At 40.5% G+C, this 23,817-nt stretch overlaps 1 protein-coding gene across 5 annotated transcripts in view; it reads left to right on the forward strand.

The window, feature by feature from the left end:
* ATP8A2 (ATPase phospholipid transporting 8A2) overlaps positions 1-23,817 on the forward strand; it is a 356,040-nt gene that overhangs the window by 136,293 nt on the left and 195,930 nt on the right. For all 5 annotated transcript variants that reach the window (XR_003927481.1, XM_030042177.2, XM_030042178.1 and 2 more), the window contains one exon: positions 5,774-5,946. Coding sequence is in view for 4 of the 5 variants with exons in the window: in XM_030042177.2 (XP_029898037.1) it covers positions 5,774-5,946 (173 nt within the window). In the remaining variant the exon portion in view is untranslated. The remainder of the gene's footprint in view (positions 1-5,773; positions 5,947-23,817) is intronic.

Here is a 23,817-nt window from a genome sequence, read left to right on the forward strand (position 1 = left end):
TTGTTATATTTTTAGAATCAACTCCCCCATCCATGTCAAATGTGCAAAAATAGAATAAAAATAAAAGAAAACCTAATTTCCTTAGTTTCCTTAGTTTGAGCTCTGTGGTTGACCTTTGCAATCTAACAGATTTTTTTTTTTTTAATGTTTGTGCTCTGAAGCTTTGATTTAGTTGGTGGTCTTGTATGAATGGATTCTTAAGCCCTTGTGAAGCTCTAATTAAACTGATAATGTTGCTCTGATTCAACAGACAGCTTAAGTATGTGCACGTGTCCTCTACTGACTAATGAAGTATCTGTGTTTATTTGAATAGCCCACTGAATCAGGGCTACTAAACCGATGGACTTTTCAGTTGATGTACCTTCTGACCTTTAAGTAAAACTGTATCTGTATTTTTAGTATTTGGTGGAAACTTAGTGATATGCCAGTATGATAAGGTCTCATTGGCAGGCACTTCTCCAGGTTTCCCCAGAGCAGTTGGATGCTCTGTGTGTCTAAAGGAAATCTTGAGGGAGGGAAAATGAAGTGTATTAGGGATAAGTTAAGTGCTTGTAATATTCTCCTCTGTAATATTCTATTTTTGTCAGAATTTCTGACGAACTTTCCATTTACTTTTGATTGGTACTCAATAAAAATGGCAGGGGTATTCCACATGTCTGAGTTTATCCAGAAAGTTTCTTGGGACTACTATTGATTTCTGCTCCATCATGCTTGTTCTAGTAAAGGATTGATTTATTCTTGCTTGATGTGACTCAGAGAAGAAACTTATCCCTTGATGTCAAACACAGAGTACAAGCTAGGTATCAAAGTAGAGATTTCTACTCTAGTTATCAGTAATGAGTTGCCTACAGAATGATATAGTTCCCCATGGTTTCCAAATGTTTGTTCCTCTGCTTACTTAGCAAGTCTTAATTATATACCCAGTGAGACTTAGGGCTAGCTGCTTCTGCTTAATTGCACTGGCCTACAGGCGCAGTAGTTTGTCTTTTTTTTTTTTTTTTTTAAAACAGCATTTGTAAGTAGTTGGAAAAACCAGAAATTATTATTAGTGCTTTTTTTACTGTGTAAGTTATTAGGTTGTAAGTTAACCATGCATATGGAAGAATATATCGAGAGCTTTACAAAATGCTGTTCAAACAAGGTGCCTGATTTATAATCCTTGATTGATAGCTTTTTGGGGTATTATTAAGCCTGTTACTAATTCTGTGACACCTTGTATATAAGATGAGTAAGTTCAGTGACCAGGGCATGAATTGGATGAGGCTTGTGCATAGCCATGTTAATAAGCTATGGAGACTAGCTATCTCATCTGATGAGAAACATCACCTTTTGCAAGTCTTCCTCTTGCCATGTGACCTTTTCTGTTGGGCAACAGATGATGGATATTGTATAATGCTCCTGAACTTGCCCTCAGGTTCTCCTCTGCAGGAGAGGGTGGTTGGGCCCTGGCCCTTCACCTTCTTTTGGGTCCGGTGAAGAAGCAACAGGAAAATGAGGGTGTTTCCTCTGAAGTGCCAGAAGGGCTAGACTGGCAATAAGGGTAGGGACTGACTCCCTTGGTTTCAAATAGTCACAAGTTTTTAATCCTGTGGCTGGATTTGGGAGAAGGATGGGGAGTAGTTCTGCATTTGAGAGTAAGAAAAAGGTTTGAGCAAGACTGAGAGGAAGCAGTAAAGAAAAAGAAATGACACTTACTCCAGGATCCCAGGGGCAAGGGTTCTTGGGTTAAAATTCTATTACTGAGGACATTACCTATACTGTATCCCTTATACCATCCTTGGGATTTCGGTGAATGTTGTTACTGCACAGTAGTGTGGAACTAGATAAAACAGCTTTCTTCCCCCAGGACATACCCTTGTTTTGCCGGCACTAGTCTGTAAAGGTTTAAGCACAATCATCTACTTGGTGGTAAATTTTCAGGTACAGTGTAAATAAAGTGTGCCATGAAGTCATAAATCTAATCCCTCACAGCTTAACAGGGAAGCAGGGAATGGCTCAGTCATTCTTGCAATAAAGAATGTGCAAAATGTAATCTGTCTCTAAATGGCTGAATTGCGTGCTCTGTCATACTCATTAGCTTACTCTGTAAATTTGCCTCCAGTTTGGGGCTAGTTTCTTAGTGAATCAGAGTGAATTTGACTACCATACCAATGAGTGGGGCAAGAGAAAATAAATTGCAAAGCAACTTCTCCTCCCTTTTTTTCTCTACCCTTTGTGTCAAAATGGCCTGATTCTTCTCCCAGCTATTTGGCCCAGGAAAGGTCAGTCATTCCGGCTACCTGATCCTCCTCCTCTGCTCAGTAATGCTGTCTTGACTGCTGTTAATGTCCTCAACTTCTTCACCACCCAATAATCATTTCACCTCCAATGTTTCTTGGGGTTTTCTCCTTGCCTACTTGCTGTTCCGCATTCTGATTTACCCTAGAGGAAAGTTCACCTCTCTTCCCTTGCTAGCTTTTTGATCCACTTCCCACAGTTCTTGATGGTAACTGGGATCGAGGGCTCTCCCATAACAGACCCTGCGCCTGGCTCAGGAGGTCCCTGAGCTGCCAGCTGGGGGGTCCAGAGGCTCTTCTGGGAGTGCTGGTACATGCTTGCTGTATTCTTGGACTCATTCTTGGCTGGTTGCTTTTGGCCACGGACGTGGCCTGGTTTGATTGAGTGTGGCTATTTTTGTCTTTTATTTTACTGGCTTTATTTGTGTAAAAGTCATCTAGGCAAACTACAGAACTTTATGCAGCAGATGGCTGGAATTGCTGCCATGTTTAGCATTTTTGTGATATGTTTCAGACTTGAACGTATTTACTGAGTTTTCTATGAGAAACATGATTCAAGGCAAGCAAAAATCTGTAGCCTCTGACCACCACAGTATACTCAATCCTGCTGCTCTGTGTACTGTGGTGGCTGCCTGTCTTGACAGAAGTCAGATCAAGTTCACTCAGTATTACACATGGAAAACATTTTTAAAATTAAATAATCATTTAATTTGGGAAGCTAGTGTGTTTTTCTGAAACAAGGTGATTGTTATTTGAGCTGGAAATAAAACGATAAAGGAAAAAATACTTTACCATGATCTTAGGAACATGGGCGTCTAAATGTCATTGATGTAATCCTGTAGTAGAAATCTTTGTTTAAAAAAAAAAACCAAAACCCAAACAACAACAACAAAAATAAACCCCCCAAACCCTTAAATCAACAGAAAGGGAACACTTTTGTAGCTGATTACTTCAGTAAAACATTATTGGAATGGTTGAAGTCTAAAGTATTTGGGATGATCCTGCTGTTACTGTGATGGAAGTGAAGTTTGGATGTGGTTGCTGATGGCTATGGTCAGGATACCTCTAGCTAGGGTAAATATTGCTATTACAACCTTGTTAAAACTTTGCCACCAAAATTGGAGCTGAGGGAAAGCGAGAGGAGCAGAGGGGACAGCATTGGGGTGTGCAGAACGCGGCCCTCCTGAGGGCTGCGGTATGAGATGCCAGAGCTGCCGTGGTGGCTCGCGGGACCGCGGCTGTTGGGAGCCTGGGAAGCACCGGCAGGCTGTGGAACACCTGAGCAGCCGTAACTTTATTGGTGCTTGGCCTTCACCAAGCGTGAGATAACTTGGGTTAGTGTGGTCTTACTGAACTGTAGGAATAAGAGAAAAATAAAAAAAGGGAGGGGGAGGTGGGCTACCATAAACCAGAAGTACTGCCTGTGGTTCTCCCTCCTGAAGGGTGTGGAATAGCTCTCAGTCTCCAGTAGTTTGACGTACTGAATTGTTTTACCTCAGCTCCTCTGAACGCTGGAGTCGTGCCCACCGGTCGGGTGTCCTGGGTGTCCGTGGCAAGGCGTCGGGGGCTGCGGGGGCCTCGGCGAGGAGAGGCTGGGGCTGCCAGGGCACGGCTGAGCCCCTCGGCCAAGATGGCGGCACCTCTGGGGAAGCGTATTCACGAAAGGACAAAACGCCGCACAGATGGCGGGGAGCGAGGGGGGAAAAGTGAGAAACAGCCCTGCGAGCAGCCGGGTGAGGGGAGTTTCCCATCCCTTTATTTATGGAAAAGAAACCACCTCAGTACGACACTTCTGTTCTTTAGAGTGCATGGAAACGGCTTGTGAAAGCTTAGATCAAGAAATTAAGAAGCCATGGTACTAGGAAGCTCTTTGTGTTGTTTTTCCCCATTTCTTCCCTTCATGGATAGATGCCGCAGAGATCACTGAATGAAGTATTTTAGGAGTGTAAACTTGTTTCCCACCATTTTAGTAGTGTGATATGGAACTGGAGCTTTTTATCTCAGATTCTGTCTTAGATGTGAAAGAGGTGCAACTTTAAATACTTCTTTTGCTGTCTTTGTAAGGGGGTTCATGTATAGAAACCTGCATATGTCTTTGGTTGTTTGCTCAACTATCTGTGAAAATGCCAACTCCTGTTCTCAGTTGAATTTAGAGAGAGAAAAATCCAGACTCGCATCACTGCTGGCCTTCATTGAGGTAATGTGTTCCTCACGACCAACAGGTGTGGAGTCCAGAGTAACTAGTTTAGCTACCTTCAGGTTTTCTTTCTTTTTTAACATCTGTCTGTTCAACTCGAGGCGCAAATAGGAAATGCGGCATTTGGCAACAGTTTGTGGCTTTGCAATCATCTGGAGAAATCTGGATCTATGAAACAATGAATGGGTTGCAATGAGGCATAAATAGCATGTTTTCATTTCTGACAGTTAACTGTTTTATTGGTTTTTTTCTTGTTATATAAGGAAAAAAGAATATATGTTTTGCTTAGACCAGTGCAGACAAGTCACAAAAATGAGTAACTTTAAATATCACTAAGCAGAAGCATGTGAAATTTTTCAAAGCTGCTCAGTTAAGATGAGCAGGAGTACATTTTTCTTTTTCGTTTTCTTTTTTTTTTTTTTTTTTTGTTGGTTTAAGAGTGGAGAGAGCTCTAGACTGGAAAGTGGGCAAGGATTTGCTAAAACACAAACAGGTTACTTCTGTGTGTGCCACTGATACTGTTTCTTGAACAAAGGGAAAAACTGAAGAATTATATAATCTAGCAGTTAGTGATCATTCATCACCTAAAAGCAGTGTTTGACTAGTTCTGGAGTCTTTGCTTTTCACGTTCTGCCATCCTATGTCCTGTGTGTCAAGACCTTCTCTGTCAAAAAGAGTGTATACACTTCAGACCACAAGCAACTTTTGGAACCGTTTAGCAGTGGTTAACTCAGCTGGAACTGGTGGTTTAACTAACCTGCATGGGAATGGAACAGACTGCTTTAAATGTGAATTTCACTGCAGTAGGAAGGTTGAAATATTTGGGGTGACAGTGAAACATGAACACTTGATTGATATTTTTTTTTTTTTTTTTTTTTCCCCAGCAGCAGCTGTCAGTGAAAAGGTTTTTAGGGTAGGGAATACTGCTTGAATAAATAGTAACACTTTGAATGGTGTCAACAGCCATGAAAGGCGTTAGGTTATACCTGCCCTATAGTTGAAAAGGATGTATCACAACTAGTGTGGGCACATGCGTCATGCAGCAGTGCGTACTGGAGACGCCAGAGTCTGCACTGAAACAAAGCATGCGTTCCTAGGCAAGCGGATGCAGCTTTTGCTCATTTGTGACCCAAATTAATATGTCTGCATGAAGTCCTGTTAAAACACTAACTTGTGTCAGTGCTAGTTTGGATGTGTGTATACTGTGCTCCGTTGCATCGTCCAGAGATGCCTTGCTGTAGTTTGGATGCACTTGTCTTAAATTAGGAAGAAACATGATTTCTTTCTGTTTATTCTTCAGGCAACAAGAGCTTCTCTGACTCAACATTGTGCCAATTTGGGGGAGTCACTGGGCAAAGAAAACGATATTGCTCTGATTATTGATGGACACACACTGAAGTATGCCCTTTCATTTGAAGTCAGGCAGAGCTTTCTGGACTTGGCACTCTCCTGTAAAGCAGTCATTTGTTGCAGGTAAGAAATTCTGGGACTTTTTCTGATAACAAAATGGGCACAAAACCTGTGAAATGTTACCTAGTATGTTAACTTCCCTTTCATGCTTTTAGTGCTCACAGGAAATATGTAAGTAGGGGAAATAGTGTGATATTCAAGAGGAGGCAAACTGCAGTGGTAAGGCACTTGATAATATAATTGATTTGTTTGCTATGGAACTATTGTGAAGCGAGACAGTGCTGGGAGCAGCAAAGGAGGACTGGAGAGAGTTATTTCTCTTATACCACAGACAGGTCTGTGAAAGCGTTCATAAGGCTGATTGATAGGCCAACAAAGTTTAACATTTTAGTTCTTCCTGTCCTACAGGATACTCTACAGTGAGCAGTAGAGCTTGTACACCTTCAAGGTGAGCATTCAGTCAGCTGCATGTTCCCTTCTGATGGTAGAAGTCTTGTTAGCTTTTGGAAGCAGTTTCATATGTGTGCTGGACTTGGTTAGTAGTTTCTTTCCTGCTCTTACGGGGGAGGAAGCAAGTCCTTCACTAAAATTAAGTGCCATCTAATAATGCAGTTCCCTCTGCCACAGTCAGTCCCAGCCAAGTCCAATCTCTTTTTGATACAACAATGAAAGATCATGAGAAAATCTGCCTGATTATAGTAGACACTGATAAGAAGCAGTGGTATGGATGTGGTCATTTGTAAGCAATAGGAATTGGGTAGTAAGAAGTTTATGTGACTCTTCAATTCAGTTCTAGAGAAGGTCTCTGGATGAATTTAAATTGTCTTGTCTTATCAATTATGTATGCTATGCAAGAATGTATGTAACTGCAATTTGCCCTATTTTAAATGTTAGACTACCGCTTGCTTTACTAGGTCACAACAGAATTTGACGTTGTTTGTGGATTTAGCCATACACAGATGTGGTCCCATGTCATGACTACTTCTCCAGAAGGAAAAGCCTCCAAAAACTGAAAAACAAAATCTGGCTTGCCTTACTTTCTGTATAGCAGGAGGACTGCATCATTTTTAACTTTGAAAGATTATGCAGCTTTGAGGACTGTGTGTGTGTCTGTGTGTATGTGTGTTTGTGCTCGTTGCTGGTATTTGGGGAGAATTGTGACCTAGGAGGGATTGTTGGTTTAGGTGGACAGGAAGTTTTATCTGCATTCCAGAAGCAAGACCTGCTTTTGGGAGGAATGACTACGTAGAGATGTTGTAGTGCTGTTTTGTTGTCTTACCTATTTCTATATATGTGCACATTAGCATACAAATACTGCATGGCAAAAGCAATTGCAGTCCATGCACCTGAAGTAGATGAACCCATTGGCTTTTTCCATCTCTGACTAGTTTCTTTCCAAGCGCTGGAACTCTTGGACTGCTGTACTGCAGGGTGCGATACTGGGGCTAGCACTGTTCAATATCTTCATTAATGACCTGACAGTCAGATGGAGTACACCCTCAGCAAGTTTACCGACAATACAAAACTGTGAGGAGTGGCTGATGCACCAGATGGTTGTGGTGCCATTCTGAGGGACCTTGACAGGCTGAAGAATTGAGCAGAGAGAAATCTCATGAAGCTGAGGAAGGGGAAATGCAAAGTCCCTGTGTTTGCAGAGTTACAGCCCCATGCACCAGTAAATACTAGGGGTTGCCAGGCTAGAAAGCAGCTTTGTCCAGAAGGACCCTGGGGACCTGGTGGACAAGCTGACTATGAACCAGCAATGCACCCTAGCAACAAAAAAAAGGCCAACAGTATCCTGGGCTGCAGTATGAAGGGCATGGCTAGCAGGTCGAGGGAGGTGATCCTTCTTCTCTATTCAACACTGGTGAGGTCATATCTGGAGTGTCGTGTCTAGTTCTGGGATCCTCAGTGTAAGATACAAACAGGTTTAATGGAGAGAGTCCAGTGCAGGGCCCCAAAGACAATTAAGGGACTGGAGCATCTTTCGTACAAGGAGAGGCTGAGAAAGCTGGGAGTGTTCAGCCTAGAGAAGAGAAGGCTCAGAGGGGTTCTTATTAATTTGCATAAATATATAATAGGAGTGGATGAAGATGAGGGAGCCAGGCTCTTCTCTGTAGTGCTCAGTGACAGGACAAGATGCAACAGAAAAATTAAAACACATGAAAGTCTGTCTGAACACAGAAACCCCCCACTATTTTACTGTGAATGTGGTCCAGTACTGGAATGGGTTTCTCAGAAAGGTTGTGGAGTCTGTGTTCTTGGAGACATGGAAAACCCAACTGGATGACATGGTACTGGACAACCTGCTCTAGCTGACCCTGCTTTAGCCAGGGGTGTTGAACTAGCTGATTTCCAGCAATCTCTTCCAACTTGGGTAATTCTAGGATTCTGTCACTGGGGACAAATGTCTTGTTTTATCCAGCCAGTGCTCTTTGTCATTCTCTCAAGTCCTGTTCTAAATCCTTGTCAACTGTAATGACCTTCCTAAATCGGTTCTTTAATAGCAATTTTTTGTGCTACTGCTGATTGATTTCCCCCCCCCCCCCCCCCCCCAATATGTATTTTTGGGGTGGGAATAGAGGGAGAGGGCATGAGGTGTTAGAGGAGCGGTCTTGCTTTTGCAGCCCTTTCTTGGGAGCGAACAAGACTGTTTTACAAGAGGGGGCTCACACAGTTGCAGCAATCTTCTCTTGAATGCAACAGGCCCAGATTCAGGGCCAGAAGGCAGCTCAGCATTCTATTCTTTGTGCAAAGTTATCTTGGGCTTAGAGAGCATCAAGTGCCCAGGAAGGGAATTGACCCTGTGTGGTAGATTTATGCTGTTGTATTTGTGGGGAAGTTAACAAACACTGAGCAAGTAGAAAGCTCTTACTTTCATACTGTATCACAATGCTTTGGTAGAGATCATTCCAAGGCAGTTTGTTAGTTTATTTCTCAAAGATTTGACAAGCTAGGTCAAAGACGTATGTAGCTGAAACAAATCATAAATTGCGAATTTTTAAAATTATACTACATTAATGTATGTAACTAACTGAAGAAATTAATGGTCCTGTTTTGCGAAGAGATGTGTAATATTGGACGCTTCCTCTCCGGTTACTTCATGACTGAGCCAACGGCAGTTTTATTAGTGAATTAGCAAATTGAGGAACAATGCGGAAAAAATACTGTGAAGTGTAAATCAAAGGGGAAAAGATGATGTAATTTCATAGGCTTAAAGAGGAATAAAAATAACTGAGCTTTAAATCCCCAGGGGAAAAGAAGAATGCCTTTAATAGCCTTTAAGGCTTTGCAGGAACCTTCCATTTACTTGCCAGGTGCTTGATACTGAAGAAAGAAAAACATTTTTTTTTTTACTTTTTTTTTTCTACTCTGGGTTGTTTTTAATAGTACTTTGTGTGTCAAATAAGACAGTGCACTTAAACTTCACAGGAAAAAGTTTTAAAATGTAATTGGCGTAGCAAGAGGAAATTTCAAATTAGAGTTAGTCTTCAAACAAAAATGTTAATTGGGAGGGGGATCTACGTCTTTAAACTTAGTGTTCTGATGTTTAACAACTCTAGGAGCTGTGTTGCTATTCTCCATGTAGCATAAATTTGTGGGACTTAATACTTCATAAATTTACTACAACATTTTCATCTCCTTTGGGGAGTTTCAGCTGCATTTGCCATTGAAAGATATTTTTTTAATATACTTAAGATATACTGTATATTCATTTGTTGGGCTTTAAGTATAAACTGTAGTTGAACTTGATTCTCAGGGGTGATTTCTTAAAATGAAACTGTAGTAAACCTGGCCCCATTTTGCATTAAGAGGGAGAGATGGTATCTTTTGATGGGGTTAAGTCTTCCACTGTTACAGTGTCTCTGACAGGCCACTGGCACAATGGATGAAAATACACCCCTCGGGAGACTTGGTGAAGCTTGCAAAATCAAACGAAACAATTTTTTAAGAAAAAGCCTTGTTTGTTAAAAGTTTTTCCAGAGACTGACAGATCTTATTATCTTCCCTTGCACTGCCTGGGATGTCAGTATGTCAAGAGCAAGCAAAACTTAATTTCAGTGGAAGTAAATGTAGTTTGGAAGGCAGTTGAACTCACGACTTCATTTGAGATCTGAGGTGTTGATTGCCTGTCTGGTTTTCAAATGTTCCTTTAAAGGACCTGTTTTTATGATGTTTTGTGAGAGCAAAATGTTAAGGCTTAGGTAGAAGTGAGATAATTATTTTTTTCTAATAACAAAATGGAGTTTTATCATTCATGTAGTGTTTATATCTTAGAAAGCTAGTTTGTACAGCAGACTGCTGCATTTGGCTTTGAATATAAAAGTAGCAGAGAAGTATGTAACTTGCATGTTACAACAGCATATTTAATTCTCTATTGAAGAGCCTGACTTGAATTGAAGTATTTGTAATTGAAATATGTGGTGTTCAGAAATACTTTTTTATTACTTTGTATGCTTAGGGAATGTTGTTTTTTTGTCATTGAATAGAACTTTTCTGCAGGTGACAGTGACTGTGCCTTTGTATGGGTTTAATGCGGTATTAACAAGACTTGCATCAGGAAGAAGCAATTCATTGGCATTTTGTAGATTAAATCATTCCAAGTAGTTTATAAGTACTTCAGTACTTAAAATTAATTGTTGACAGTAGTAGTCCTTCCTATAATTTCCCTCACAGATATAAGCACAATGAAGCAAGCATCTCCAGAGAGATGTGTGGCATGAGGCTGGGACCACATCCCTCTTTGGGCTGCCTCAGAGTTTTGGGGTTTTCTGCTCTTTTGCTTATATTACTGGCCATTTCTGCAGTACTGCTTGAGGTGATGGTGCTGGGATGTTGTCTGAGCGGAGTATTACTGTCTTCCACACACTTATCTGCAGAGCCAGAATGTTAAACTGAGCTTTTGTACTTAGATCCTGCAGCCCTTTTCAACTGAGTGAAGGGTGAGTTGATGCCCTTACAAGAGAGGGTTTGGGACTTTGTGGTGAAAGAAACACCATACCACCTGCCTCCCCTGTCTGAACTTTTTTATTCCTAAATGGAGATCAGCTGGCACACGGTGTTTGGATGGCAATCACTCACCTCAAACATCCACTGTGTATAATTTGGAACAGAGGACAGTCAAAGTTTTATTTAGCTATTTCATAGCAAGTTGTGAAAAGTTGCTTGTACAGGGAAATTCTGTTGCTCTATCCTGTCCCTTTAAAAAGACATTGGTGCTTCACTGGATCTGATGACATATGTTCTGCTTAAAGGTAATTAAGTTGCTTTGAACTAGCCTCTTTTCCTATGCTTCTTGCATAAGACCATCTCTATTAGAACATCTTCCCTTCATGATGTGTTTGGTTTTTTTTTTTAATGCGGTATTCATCTGCTCCTGCTGTTCATGTTGTGCTGGTGGAAATCAGTATAGCCACGGGGAGTTCAATGAAGCTATGATGACTTCATCAGCCTGTAGCCTGCTCTGTTAGTAAAATATATTGCGTTGTCTGTTTTGAGCAATTTATTTTTCCTGAGGTTTTATCTTGTTGCTGGATTTTGGCTTGTGACAAAGTTCAGGCAATAGGAATGTCAAGAAAAATGTCTCCATTGCTGTCAGCTTTTCTGCCTTGCTTTTAGCAGATGTCCTGTTCTGCAGAGACCTATGAAGTGACACAGCCTTAAAAGAAAATGAGGAAATCCAGCAACTATGATTTCTATGGACTATCTGCTATTTCCACGGAGGCACTTGCCATTTCGTGGCTACTACAGCAGCATGATTTTGCTAGCTCTTAGGTATGAAAGGTGTGCAGTTGTTGCACAGTATCTGAGCATTGACTGCAGGACTTCTGCCCAACCTCACCAACTAACTTTGTTACGTCATGATGGTGCAAACTGTTGCTTGCAGTACCTTGAGCAATAGCGGAGCTGTAGTGATAATGGTTAGGAACTGAGGAAAGGAGTAAACAAGGTCAGAAAAGGCATGTTTTTTAAAGAAACCTCCAATGACAACAAAACCCCGATTGTTTTCCCACTTGTGTTGCTATTTCAGATAGGAAGTAGAGTGGGTGGGGTGAGGATGTGAGCCCACAAACATCACTCTGAGAACAGACATGAAATGTTGTGAAATGAACATACCTGTTGACTAGAGTGTGTCTGCTGGGGTGTTGGAAGGGATTTAATGAACTAAAAGCAGAAGGTGGGAGAAGGGAATGAAAAAAGTAGCCTGTGAAGAGTACGTGTTGTTCTTTGTCAGTTAGGTAATGAGAAGAGAGATGAGGAGACAAGAGAAAAGTTGTCTTGGCACTCTGAGTTGTAAGGCCATAGCTTGGATGCTTCTGGTTTTGCATCATCATTTGGAGGAGACATTAATAATATAGCTCACAAAATGAACATCTGGAATACCTCTTAAATATTTATGCCCCCAAGTCTCATATTGTTGCTGGTGTTGGTATTTGACAGTGATTATTCTGTGCTGTAGTTGAGAATGTATTTATTTATTAAATCAAAAAAGTGTCTTGTTGGCTTTCATTAGAAAAGATTCCCGTTCTTGTGACAGAAAATTGCAGCACAATTCTGATTAAGAGTATGCAAACTAATTCTAACATGAATTGGTCCCAAAGAAAATTAGGCGTGTATTATATTTTTCTGTACGTACATCTTATGTTTTCCCTCATCTGTCACCTACTAAATTATCAATGCTCGTTCTCTTGTTCTATTTCTGACAACTCATGACAGCATTATTCATCTCATGACTTTGAAAACCATGAAGGAAGAACTGTTCTAACACCTTTAATGATTGTAGATAATTGAAGTGGGAGGAAAGTTTAGGGTTGCAGCATGACGTGGTGCTCTCTGCACTCTTGAATAAAGAATACTCACAGATGATTAGAAATGATTGCCTAAACTGTGCAGTGTGTATGTAGGTATGTGTAAAGCAATCCTTGGACTTTTTCTTAAGATTACTTTTCTTAAAAGCTTATTGGCTGCTTTGCAAGAGCTAAGTAAACTTGCAAAATGCCCCTAATTCTGTGTTGCAAAGCCAATATGGGCAAGCTTTAGGATAAGGTTGGTCTTATAAAATTTGGTAATTATCTTGTCCTTTGAGTGATGGAGTGAGTTTCTGCTGAATGTTCTGGTTTCTGTTTGTTCTTGTTAATCAGTGTCCTGAGCTATGAGAGTTCCCAAGCCTCACTCTCATAGTTTAAATCATTCAAACACATAGCTAGTGTTTAAAGGGGAAAAAAATTACTGTTAATTCCAGTCACTTGTCTGGTCAACTGAGAACCCAGAAAGCGAAGACTTGACTGGAATCCTAAGTGCATTAGTGTTTCTCCAAAGTGTTGCTGTATCAATTAGATGCATAAACCAAGGTAACCATCCCAGACTTGGGGTAGTCCTCTTACAAGGAAATACAAGCTTACCAAGTCAGAAACATCTGTGAATCACTTACTTTCCTAGAATTATTTTTGTTTACACTAAAGAAGTACTTAAAGATACTGTTTTGACTAGTGTTGTTTGGTTTTTAAATGACACAGGTGAAGCATGTTTCACTCTTTCCCTTGGGTAACTATTCAGTTGCCCAACAGCCTGAACTTCAGGATTCCTGAAATGTGGCCAAAACATTTCTTTTGCTTAACTTCATCCCATTATTGTGACCGTGACTATACTTAGAATTATTTCCCTTTTCTTGTCTATTTGAGATGAGGAAATAATTCAGCCACAGTAATCTCGAAGTTGAACCGCTATTCCGGTTTCCATTGTTGTTTGCAACTTGGCAAAATACTTGCTTTTTTGAAGTTATTAATGGAAAATACTTAGTTAATTGAGTAAATTTGTATTTTGGTTTTGGAACTTTTGTATGCTTCAGTTCCCATTGGGTACCCGGTTTAGTGTTGGGTTTTTTTTTTATACTGGATGACCAATTGAGTGACTTCTTATGCCTATAACTAGGATTATGAATGAAAAATTTGTTCCTGAAATTTTCTGCTACATTCACCTGAACTTCCTATTTCTGTAACCATTCTTACTAGCAAATTCACTTACCAGCATGTATTTGGAAAAAGTTGGAGGAAAGGCACGAATACAGCTAAAAGCAACTGACTTCTTTATTTTTCTTTGGAAACAATTTTGTAGGAAAAATACTGTATGTCCCAATAAAAACTAACAAGTTTCTCTTCCAAGTACTGTTGACCCTAGCTTTATTTTTAAAGCTTATTTGTTGCCTTTTTGCATTGCGAGCCTCGTATTTAGGTGACCAAAATCTTAGTATTTGCCTTGATGGATGTATTTCACAAAAAGCAAGTGAAATTTCTGTCCTGAGCAGTGGTGTGATAACTCTTGCCAACAGTTCCAAATGGTATTGGTATCGGTTTCTTTACCATGCTACAGGACCTTGTCCAAATTGCTACCAGTCTCTTCAGTTTCTGAGCAGGAGCAGCCAGCAATGCTATGTTTAGTGCTACACTTCCCAAATAGGAAAATAAACATTCCATAGATACTGCACATGAGAAAACACTGTGCTGCTGGAACGTGTGCTATTTTAGAAGAAAGATAAAACTGTGGTTTGGAATACCTTCTGTTCCATGAGAAATTCATAGTACTGGTATATTTTTCTTTCCACAAGTGTTAGTGTGTTAACCCCTATATTCTGGTCAAATTCCAACTTGAACAATTACTTTCTTCTCACTGAAATTCCCCCTGCCTTCTCTACTGAATATAATATTCTTGACGTCCTATTCAAAGCTGTTCTGAGGGTATCGGTGTGAATGCTCTAGGTTGCCAGGTTTTAACCCAGAGGTACTACAGCAAGGTCCTGCTTGTGAAACCCAGCTCTGAGTATTGGTGAGCCTTGGTTTTAGCTTTCTGGCTTGTAAAAATAATTTTGGAAGCATAAATGTTATCACCACTGTCTTTAAACAAAATGTGTAGGGGGTTTTTTGGAGGGAGGGGGGTTGATGGTTATTTTAAATTTTTTTTTTTTTTTTTTTTTGGTACAGCTGGGAGATGGTGTGTATGTTGACCCTGGGCTTACCCAAGTCTTTCCAGTTTGCCAGTGCAGTTGTAAATTCACTTTGTAACTTAGCCGTCAGTAAAATGTTTGAGCTCTTTCAAGATGGTTTATCGCACATGCGGTCTCTGACGGGGTGTACAAAAACATTCATTGGTGTATATAATTCTGTATCTGCTAAGAACAGCTTCTTAATATGATGAAGCGTGAAGGCTACCTGCAGCTTACAGTCCTGTCTCAGCTGAAGTTTCCCCCCAAATCAAAGTTTGTCTCGGACACTCTGATTCTTCATTAGACCTCAGTAATGCAGAATTTTTTCCCTTCAAGCATTCTGGCACAATTAGGCTCTTGACATATTACTTCTTAGTGTTTCTTGCTTGTTGCACCAAATACCCCTTTCCTGAGTTCCTGGAACAGTATGTCACCTGCCAGGGAGTGACTCAGTGTTTCCCCTTACTGAATTCCCTGCTGGTCCATCAGGTTGGATGGAGGCCAAGGGTCTGGTACCTTTCTGCAACCTTGCAACTGGTTTGTAAAGGCTACTGACTGCTCACCAAGTTGCAACTACAAGGAAATATTTTTCCTTTTCTGTGTTCTTCTAATGGTTTGGAGAATGTTATGAGGGAATAGGTAACTCTCCTCATGTTGACCACTGCTTACTATTCTGAATTTCCTTGTCTGAATATTGAGTAGTTATAAAAGATGTTAAAACTTTTCCTAAGAGAGGATTTGAGGATACTCATTGCTTTTATTGAAATACTTATTTTTGTCTTCCAAATTTAATATTTGAGTTTCATTAATACCCAGATACATGAATGTACAGAAGACGAGGGCCTCTAAAGAATACGTGGTGCTGCACTGTGTTCAGAAATAAGACACCCAAAACAACTGTGATAATGCTTCTTTCTTAAGATCCAGCAAAGTCTTGTGCTCTGTCCCACAGGACCAGCTTAAATATTGTATTTTCCGTTGTTAAAAGTAGTAGATATAAATTTACAGAGGCAGGAACAGTCTGTTCTGCAAACTTCTTTGGTACTACAGGGAATTAACTTGATGAGAGCTCTGGGCTTTAGTGCACCGTAGTAATATGAGGGACACTGAACTGGTAAAAGGGCTCTGGTTGAAGTTTCCAAAAGTGCTTAGTGTTGGTGGATGCTGACTAGAGTATGACTAAGTTGAGGAAGAGCGTAGCTGAATCCATACTAGATGCTGGGAAAAATCTGACCTTGCACTGAATAGAATGGCTAGGCTTCGACGTATTTCTCTGCTTTTCATATCTCTGAAGTAATGGTAATTAAAAACAAAACTATGCTTGAGGGAAATGTAGTAAACCTGATTTGATTCAATAGGCTAGAATAGGAGGCAAACGCTTTGGGTTTGTTCATGTAAGCAGAAAGGTGAAGAGACACTGGCTCCAGTTGGTTATGCAGTTTTTGGCACGCTTCTGTGCCTGAAATGTGGCAAAATGTATTAGACTTGCTTTTTCTTTAACTGTGTGAGTAAATCCCACCATATTCTGCAGGGAAATCAAGGCTGCCCAATTGGAAGCAATTTAGCAAAATAGCCACCCCTAGTTGATGGCGTGACAGCTTTGGGGGGATTTAGACTTTCCTTTGCACAGTTGCCCACAGACAGCAGCAATAATTCTTTGCAGGATCTCCTTTGTGTTGCGGCCTGCTAACAGTCCTCTGTAAGCGATGCTTACCTGCTTACGCAGAGCAGTACTGAACTCATTGTTCAAAAAAGAAACATCTTTCTCTCCTTGCCAGTAATTCTCCTTAGTACTTATAAGAAAAGGCAAGCTAACAAATGTGTGAGGAATACTTGGACTTGCAAAGATATACTCTAAAACTTGAGGAAAAAACCATTTTCTACTGGAGTTGAACCACCATTCAGGTGGTGTTCTGAACACCACCAGTGGGGTTAAAATGGTAAAAACTTGGATTCACCTTTAGGCTTTCCTTGTGCTTTCTCTGGAAAAATCAGGTTTAGATAGCTCTGTCTTATCCTGGGAAGGCTGTTTTGATACATCCTTTTGGCACCTGGGTTGCCATAAGTTTTCTTCTACTCCTTTAAACTTGCTTCTCCCATGGTGTCTAGAATAGATGATACAGTGATAGGCATTGAAAAGTGATAATCTTTTTTTTTAATCTTGCTCCTTCATATCTCCCTTCTCTTACTGTTTTCCATGTCACAGCACATACTTAGACTTTAAATTGCTCCATCTCACAAGTCTTCTGTCAAGTGTGTCACTTCATAAAATATGCTGTCTTTGTGCATTTCTAGTATTGGTTTATTTATGCCCTACATATACCTTTCGTGTACAACACACAGAATCTTAAGTTCCTACAGGGAGCTCTTTGATCAGAGCTTCTAAACCTGTGTAGGATATTACCTGTGGTTACGTGCCTACATGTGATCTTGCAAGAGCTATTACTTGTGGGCCCTAGTAAGGAAGAACCAAAAAGTCTTAAACAAAAAAACCTGTGACATAAGTGTGTTAGGGTCTCAAAATGAAGACAAGCTACTAAATGGATGCAGGTGGGATGAAGACATCTGTTTGAGAACTCAAATGCCTATAATCTTTCTGCAAAACAGCATCTTGTTCTTTGGAAGCATGTGCTGAGCATTCAGAGGCTGCTGGCTGAAGAACTGATCATCCTGAGTGGAAAGGCAGGATTCGGCAGTCTCTGTGGAGGCTGGAAGGTCAGAAGAACTTTTTTGCAGTTCAAGAAAGGCTGCTTTGGTATGTATGTAGAACCATTTGCTGTAGTTCACTTCTCTGGTCTCTCACTTAGCTTTAGTCTTTCATCTGGTGAAGTGTTAAGCTCAGAACCGTCTGTACTTAGAAGGTGGCGGGCCATTTTTGCATATGGTATATTCAGTGTAAAAGTCGGTGCCAAAACTTTCTACCTCTACACTGCTCATCCTGCAAGTGAGGTACCTCCATGTGTCTTGGCACTGGGTTGTGCGAACAGACCATCCAAATCCAGTCTGAGTTGTGTGATGCGTCTCTCGGAACTGTAGGTCAGTGATTTTGTCCAGGAGGTGGAATGACTTTGTACACTGCCTTAGTGATAGGAGCATGTCCAAGGCTGAACTGTAATGACAAGAAGATCACTGCCTAAGGATCAGATGAATACGTCTCAGCTCTGTTGAGGGATATTTGTGGGACCTTTGTGTGGTGGTGTTCTTCTCATGCCTCAACGAGTATCCTTAAAAACGACTAAAGTAGCAACCAGTTCATAAAATCATCAGAGTTGGTGTAGACGTGTTTTGAGACAAGATTTGGCTCTACAACTTTTATAAATAGGAAGCAGCTGTATGATTGGATTTTCTGCTATTCAGATCAGGTCTTTATAGACTGTTGAATACTGGTTGGTATAGCAGGAGCCAGAACATGACTGAGTTAAACTTAGAGTTGGGGACAACCTCCAGAGCAACAAGCAGCTGCTTGATTTTTTTGATACTCTGCAAGATGATGTTTGTAGCTGCATTACTGTTGGTTAAGAAGTTCCAATTACATCCCGGAAGGAAAAAATTGAACAACGCTTGTAAGCAGTTCTTTTCAAGGTACTTGACCCCATTGCTGTTAACCCCTGGTGCTTGTGATTGTCCCCGCACTGGTGCTGGGTGGCTAACTTTTGTTTTTTCAATACAACTGGTTTTAGGAGTCTAAGGAAGAAATGTGCGCAAGCTTTCTCCCTCATTGTTTCTCATGTATGTTTCTTTTGATAACCAACATGTGTGGGCTGGAAATCTAAGCTGTTCAGGGTTATTTTGTTAGGGTAGACTTTTAAAAGCAACATAGAACTAAGTTTTATCCTGCCCAAGTGTAAGTATCTAATGAATGTTTTTACTTTAATTGCTGAGCTCAGGAGTTCTTAGCACATTCGTGGGATTTGTTGGCTTTGTCTGGCTAGTTGAATGGGTGAAGTAAGTAGTGATGACTTAAGAAAAAGTGGCTACGTAGCCCACTTCAGGCTTGTTTACAACACCAGAGCTGTTCTGGGAGACTGTCTTGCTGTACCTGGCCAGCTAGAACTCTATTCAGCTGTTTTGGCTATGTCTTCTACTAAGGATGGACTTGGGGTGATACCTGGTGATTTGCTGTCCTTTAACTGTCTGCTACTGCCACTAACTATTTTGCATTTCATTAAGTCAAAGATACGGTGAAGTAATTTCAAACTATTGAATAGCTATTCTGAAGACTGCACACTGCTTTTGTGAAAGGTTCAGTACCTCATTGTATGACAATGCTTAGAAACTTTGAGAGTTTTCCTTCTCCCCATGACAAGGTGACTATTGTTCACATTTTGAACTTCAGTTTTTAGACTTTTAAAATATCAAGTATCTTTACTTTTAGAGAGTAAATATTGCTTTTTTTTTTAACAGATGACTACATGTGATTCTCTGGTTTATAAGAACCTGATGTGTAATATACATGTATGTGCAAGGTTCATGCAGGTCATATGGACGTAATCCTGTGACCACTTAATGTTTTTTGAAATGCTGTGGCTAACCTGGAGATCAATATGGACGGGACATAGGCATCTCATTTGGGCTGGCACAGCTCAGAAGATCGGGTCATGTGCCAGTGGAGGACGCTGGTGGACCCAGCGGCTACTCTCCAGTGTGCTGCTGTGGCAGTGAGCATGCTGTGCTTGTGGAGGTCCTGGGTTGTGAGAAACTGTATGCATTAAAAAGTTGAACCCTTTCTCTGCATAGTTTCTAATGTTTAACCAGTTGTTTTGAGGAAGCATATGAATCTTTAGTCTTGTGGATTCTGATCAGCCATCAGGATATTCCCTGCAGAGAAGAGACTGCTTAATTCATGTCCTTAGCTGGGGGAAGAATTGGTCTTGAAGTGCTGTGTGTGCTCTTTGAGTGTTAGTGCCTACTGTCACTTATAAGGTCTTTACCTGGGCTTTTAAAGCACTTCACATGATGTCCTGATGGGATTGGAGAGTATGAACTACCTCTGTCAGAGCTGATAATCTAAATTAAAGTGTAAGTGGGTGAGGGAGGTGGAGGACATATTTGTAAACAATAGCCAGTGGCTGAAGCCCCCTTAAACATAACACAGTAGTTGTAGCCCTCCCCAAAGCAAGCACTGCACCTGATTTCAATTTAAAATAGAAAAGCAGAGCTGCTTAAACAATTACTCAGTTTTTAAAAACCTGTTCTGTATAATTATTGTTGGTGTCTTTGAATTATTTGTTTTGCCCATCCAAAAGACTGATATTTCATATGATGTGGACAAAATGTGTTGTGGTTAGTGGGGTCCCTGCACATCTCAACTGTCCGAGGTGAAGATCTGAGGTTCAAAGGAAGCCTAGCACTTGACCGCTCTTTCCTCTTCAACCACCACCTCCAAATCATTGGTATAAACCAGAAATATGTCTACTTCAAATTGCAAGTAGTAAATGAATTCATGTTAAACTGGAAAGTAACCACATGCAGAAGAGATTGAGTCTGATTTACATGGCAAAAGTAAAGAAATGTGGAGTTAAGTTTAAACTCTGCCCATGACACAATTTCTTATCGGACCACATGTTGCGAAGTTTTGGAGATCCTTACAATACTCAGGAAAAGAGTTGTGACTAAAGGATGCAGTCCTAGTTTTAATTTTTCTGTTTTTAGTTTCCTTTTTTGTCTTCTTTTTATGGTATTCTAGAAAATAGCAGTTTGTGGGGGTAGGGAGAGGATCATATAGAAATGTCAGAGTCCAGAAAACAGATGGCAACAGCTTCTTTAGAGCTTTTGTGGTTTATTATATGAATAAGCACTTAGGGACCTTTTAAAAGCATGTATCCTGGACCCAAAACCATATCCTTAGTCCTGAGAGCTCAATATTAATGTTTTGATACAGTTGGGATCTATTACAGTACATAAAAAGCTCCACTGATTTGGAGCTCTGTTTTAATGTGTATTTGTGCCTATTATCAAAGGTTGGCTCCTGATGTGCAGCTCATGGCTGTGCTGAAGGGGAGGCATTATTCCAGGAGCTCTGGCTTTTTCTCAGGAGTCTCTTGGGGTAAAATTAGTGCTTGGTCTTTGCAGTCCCTTGCTTAAAGGATGGGTCATGTGAAGCATCCCAAGTAGTACAAGGGGTCAGACTTGTTGCTCTTTCCATGGTTGGCAGCTTGGAAGAGGCATATTTTAAGGTATATAAAGCACAGAAACTTTTTCTGTACCTTGGCATGCTAGGGCCAGATGAAGTTAATATGTGAAGGCAGGGAAGAAGTTGAGCATTTCCTCTTGGTCCCAGGTGTCCTACGGTGTGATGGAGGCAGGTCTGTTGTTTCAGTGTGTGTTCCACAGCAGTGTGAATTTTCCTGGGCTTTTTTAATATAGAGGGAGTTGCAGAGAGCCTGGAGAGCTTTGCTGAAAAGTATAAGTTGCTGGGGTCACAGCAGGGAGCTTTGATAGTGGAGAATGCAAGGGGGAAAGGGATTCCTTCAGCCTACCTGGGAGACTTGTTTTGCTTAGTTTTTGTACTGTTACAAATCATTTTGGTTAATGTGTGACATCATATTCCTTTCTGCTAGTCATCAAACTTTCTCTGTGGTTTTGTGTTTAAGGAACAGGAGTGTTTTTATTGTGGGATTCCAGCATGGGTTCTCTAAATTTATGATGATTCTTTAAGGTGTGCAGGCATTTTATACAAACACTTGACTACTTTCTCATCTTATTTGTTGTTGACTACTAATTGCTTTGGTTGTATTTGTAACTATTAAACTATTTCAGTGCCTATGCCAAAATTTCTTGGAGCAGATGAGTGTGATGGTATCATACAGGCCATCGCTGGCTATCCTGTAGAAATGCTGATACAGGATACTGCTCTCTTATTACATACCGTTGTAGTAAGATGTAACAAACTGCATCTTTCACAATCATAGTCTCCTTTTCTTGTCTGACTTTCCTCTGCTACAACCATTGTTTGCATTCCCTTTTTCCCTATACACCTTCCCACCTTCTTCACATTGTCTCTTCTGTTCATTTTTTGATGCTAATCTTCCATGCCAGGCTGACAGGCTGATCTGTTATGTTGTTGCCAATTTGCTGTGTCTAGGGGAAAATTGATTTTTTTTTTTTTCTTTACCTGGTATGTACTGCAGCAGTCAATATTTTATGAGATGGTAGAGAGCAGGAACAGTGGTCGCAGCAATTTAGCTGAAGGTGCAGCAAACAATCCCAGTGTGCATGCTCAGTATTCACAGTCTAAGTCCAGAATGGGAGGATTGGAAAGAATTTTGGTTTTGGCCTGAGAACAAGAAAAGGATTAAAACACCACTAAACTTATTTTAAGTTTCTCTTTTGAGAAAAAGAAGGAACTGAGTGCAGAATGGAGTACAGTATGGTGTTTTATGTAGTGATGACTGAAGATCATAAAAAGACTTTCTTCTATTGTCAGTCCTAATTGGCGGCTGGCACTGATTAGCAAGAGGAAAGAAGTCTAGGGAAGGGAAGACAAATGGGGAATTTTGGGTGGAAAGCTGCTGAACAAAAGAGCACTGCTGTTCCTGTACATTCTAGTGATTTTCAAGAAAGGAGCTTTCTGACTTTCAGACTCTTAGAAGTATAGCTTGGATAGCGTTGTACAGAGATAATTTTTTTCAGTTGTTTAACTTGTTATGCCCTTACATGCCTTGATATGTTTTGATGTCTAAGTGTGAACTCAGGGTTTGCCTACAAACTGTTGATAGTTCTTTCTCTCACCTGCTTAAAAAATAAGGGGGGGGGGGGGGGGGGGGGGGGGGGAAGAGATATAAGGACAAAGTAACTCTTAAAGCTCGTCTGTAGAATGGTTTGTTAAAAATTCCTATACTGTGAGCTTTTGTCCTACCATTCATGCTGTGCTGCCAGTGACATGAATGAATGTTCTGCCTCGGACTCTTTAGCAATGAAATCAGAGATCTGGGACCATATCTCCTGACATTATGAGAAGATCCTGTTGGAATGTCAAACATAAACTGCTAGCAGCATGAAGGCTGTATTTCTGAGTGTAGTGCATTATATAGGCCTGTGAGTAATATGTATTTGACTCTTAAGTCAGTGCAAGTTGATGTGTCTCTTCTAATTTAATGCAAACTTACAAAGGTGGAGTCTGCATGTGGCTTAGTCACACCTTAATTTAAAAAAAATGAATCACAACAACGATGTGAAAGTCAAATTGTAATGCCTAAGTTCTCAGGCTGCAGGAGCACAGATCCTGAGGCAGAAATACCTTCTCTGGAAGGAGAGAGGCTGAGAATCTGTTTCAGGTTCTTGCCTTTCATGTTCTGAAGACTTTTCAAGAAGTAACTGGATGGCTTTGCATCTGTGGTGCTTGTTTTGGAAATCTCAATACCTGATTTGTGCTCCTAATTTCCTACAGAGACTTGAGACACCTGATCTTCCTGTAGTTCAGCTCGCTGTCTGTAAAATCAGGGTTATGTATGTGATGATGCCTGTTCCTGAAGGCTTTGCACTGTAACAGGCTGCATTAACATCTTGTGTGTTCCAGGATGGCTTCAGACAATGGAGTGGTTCTGCAGATATGTGGGTGGGAATCTATGTTTCACAATAATAGTGAAAGGACATCTGTAAATGAAGAGTAGCTTAATTTTTAAACATAGAGGGATTAGGGATTAGCTACTGAATTTACAAAATCAGGAGGGTTTTGAAAGGCTGATGATAGTAACAGATATGAAAAAGAAATGTAGCACCAATATGTTAAAGTATAAGAACAAACTGCTGTTTAACTGTGGAATTAATTAAATGTCTAACTGGCTTAGGTGCTGAAAGTAGTTTAGTTGCAGCTGCCACCAGCTTCTTCAACAGGATAAACTGCATAGTGCGAAGTCTAGGTTTCTGTAGCCAGGCTGTGTGTATCTGCTTGCCAGAGTGTCTGCTGCGAATAACTTGGCTCTGTATATGTCTGTTAACAGTAAGAGTTCTCA

The sequence above is a fragment of the Aquila chrysaetos genome, chromosome 19 (genome assembly GCF_900496995.4).
Source record: "Aquila chrysaetos chrysaetos chromosome 19, bAquChr1.4, whole genome shotgun sequence".
Taxonomy (NCBI): Eukaryota; Metazoa; Chordata; class Aves; order Accipitriformes; family Accipitridae; genus Aquila; species Aquila chrysaetos.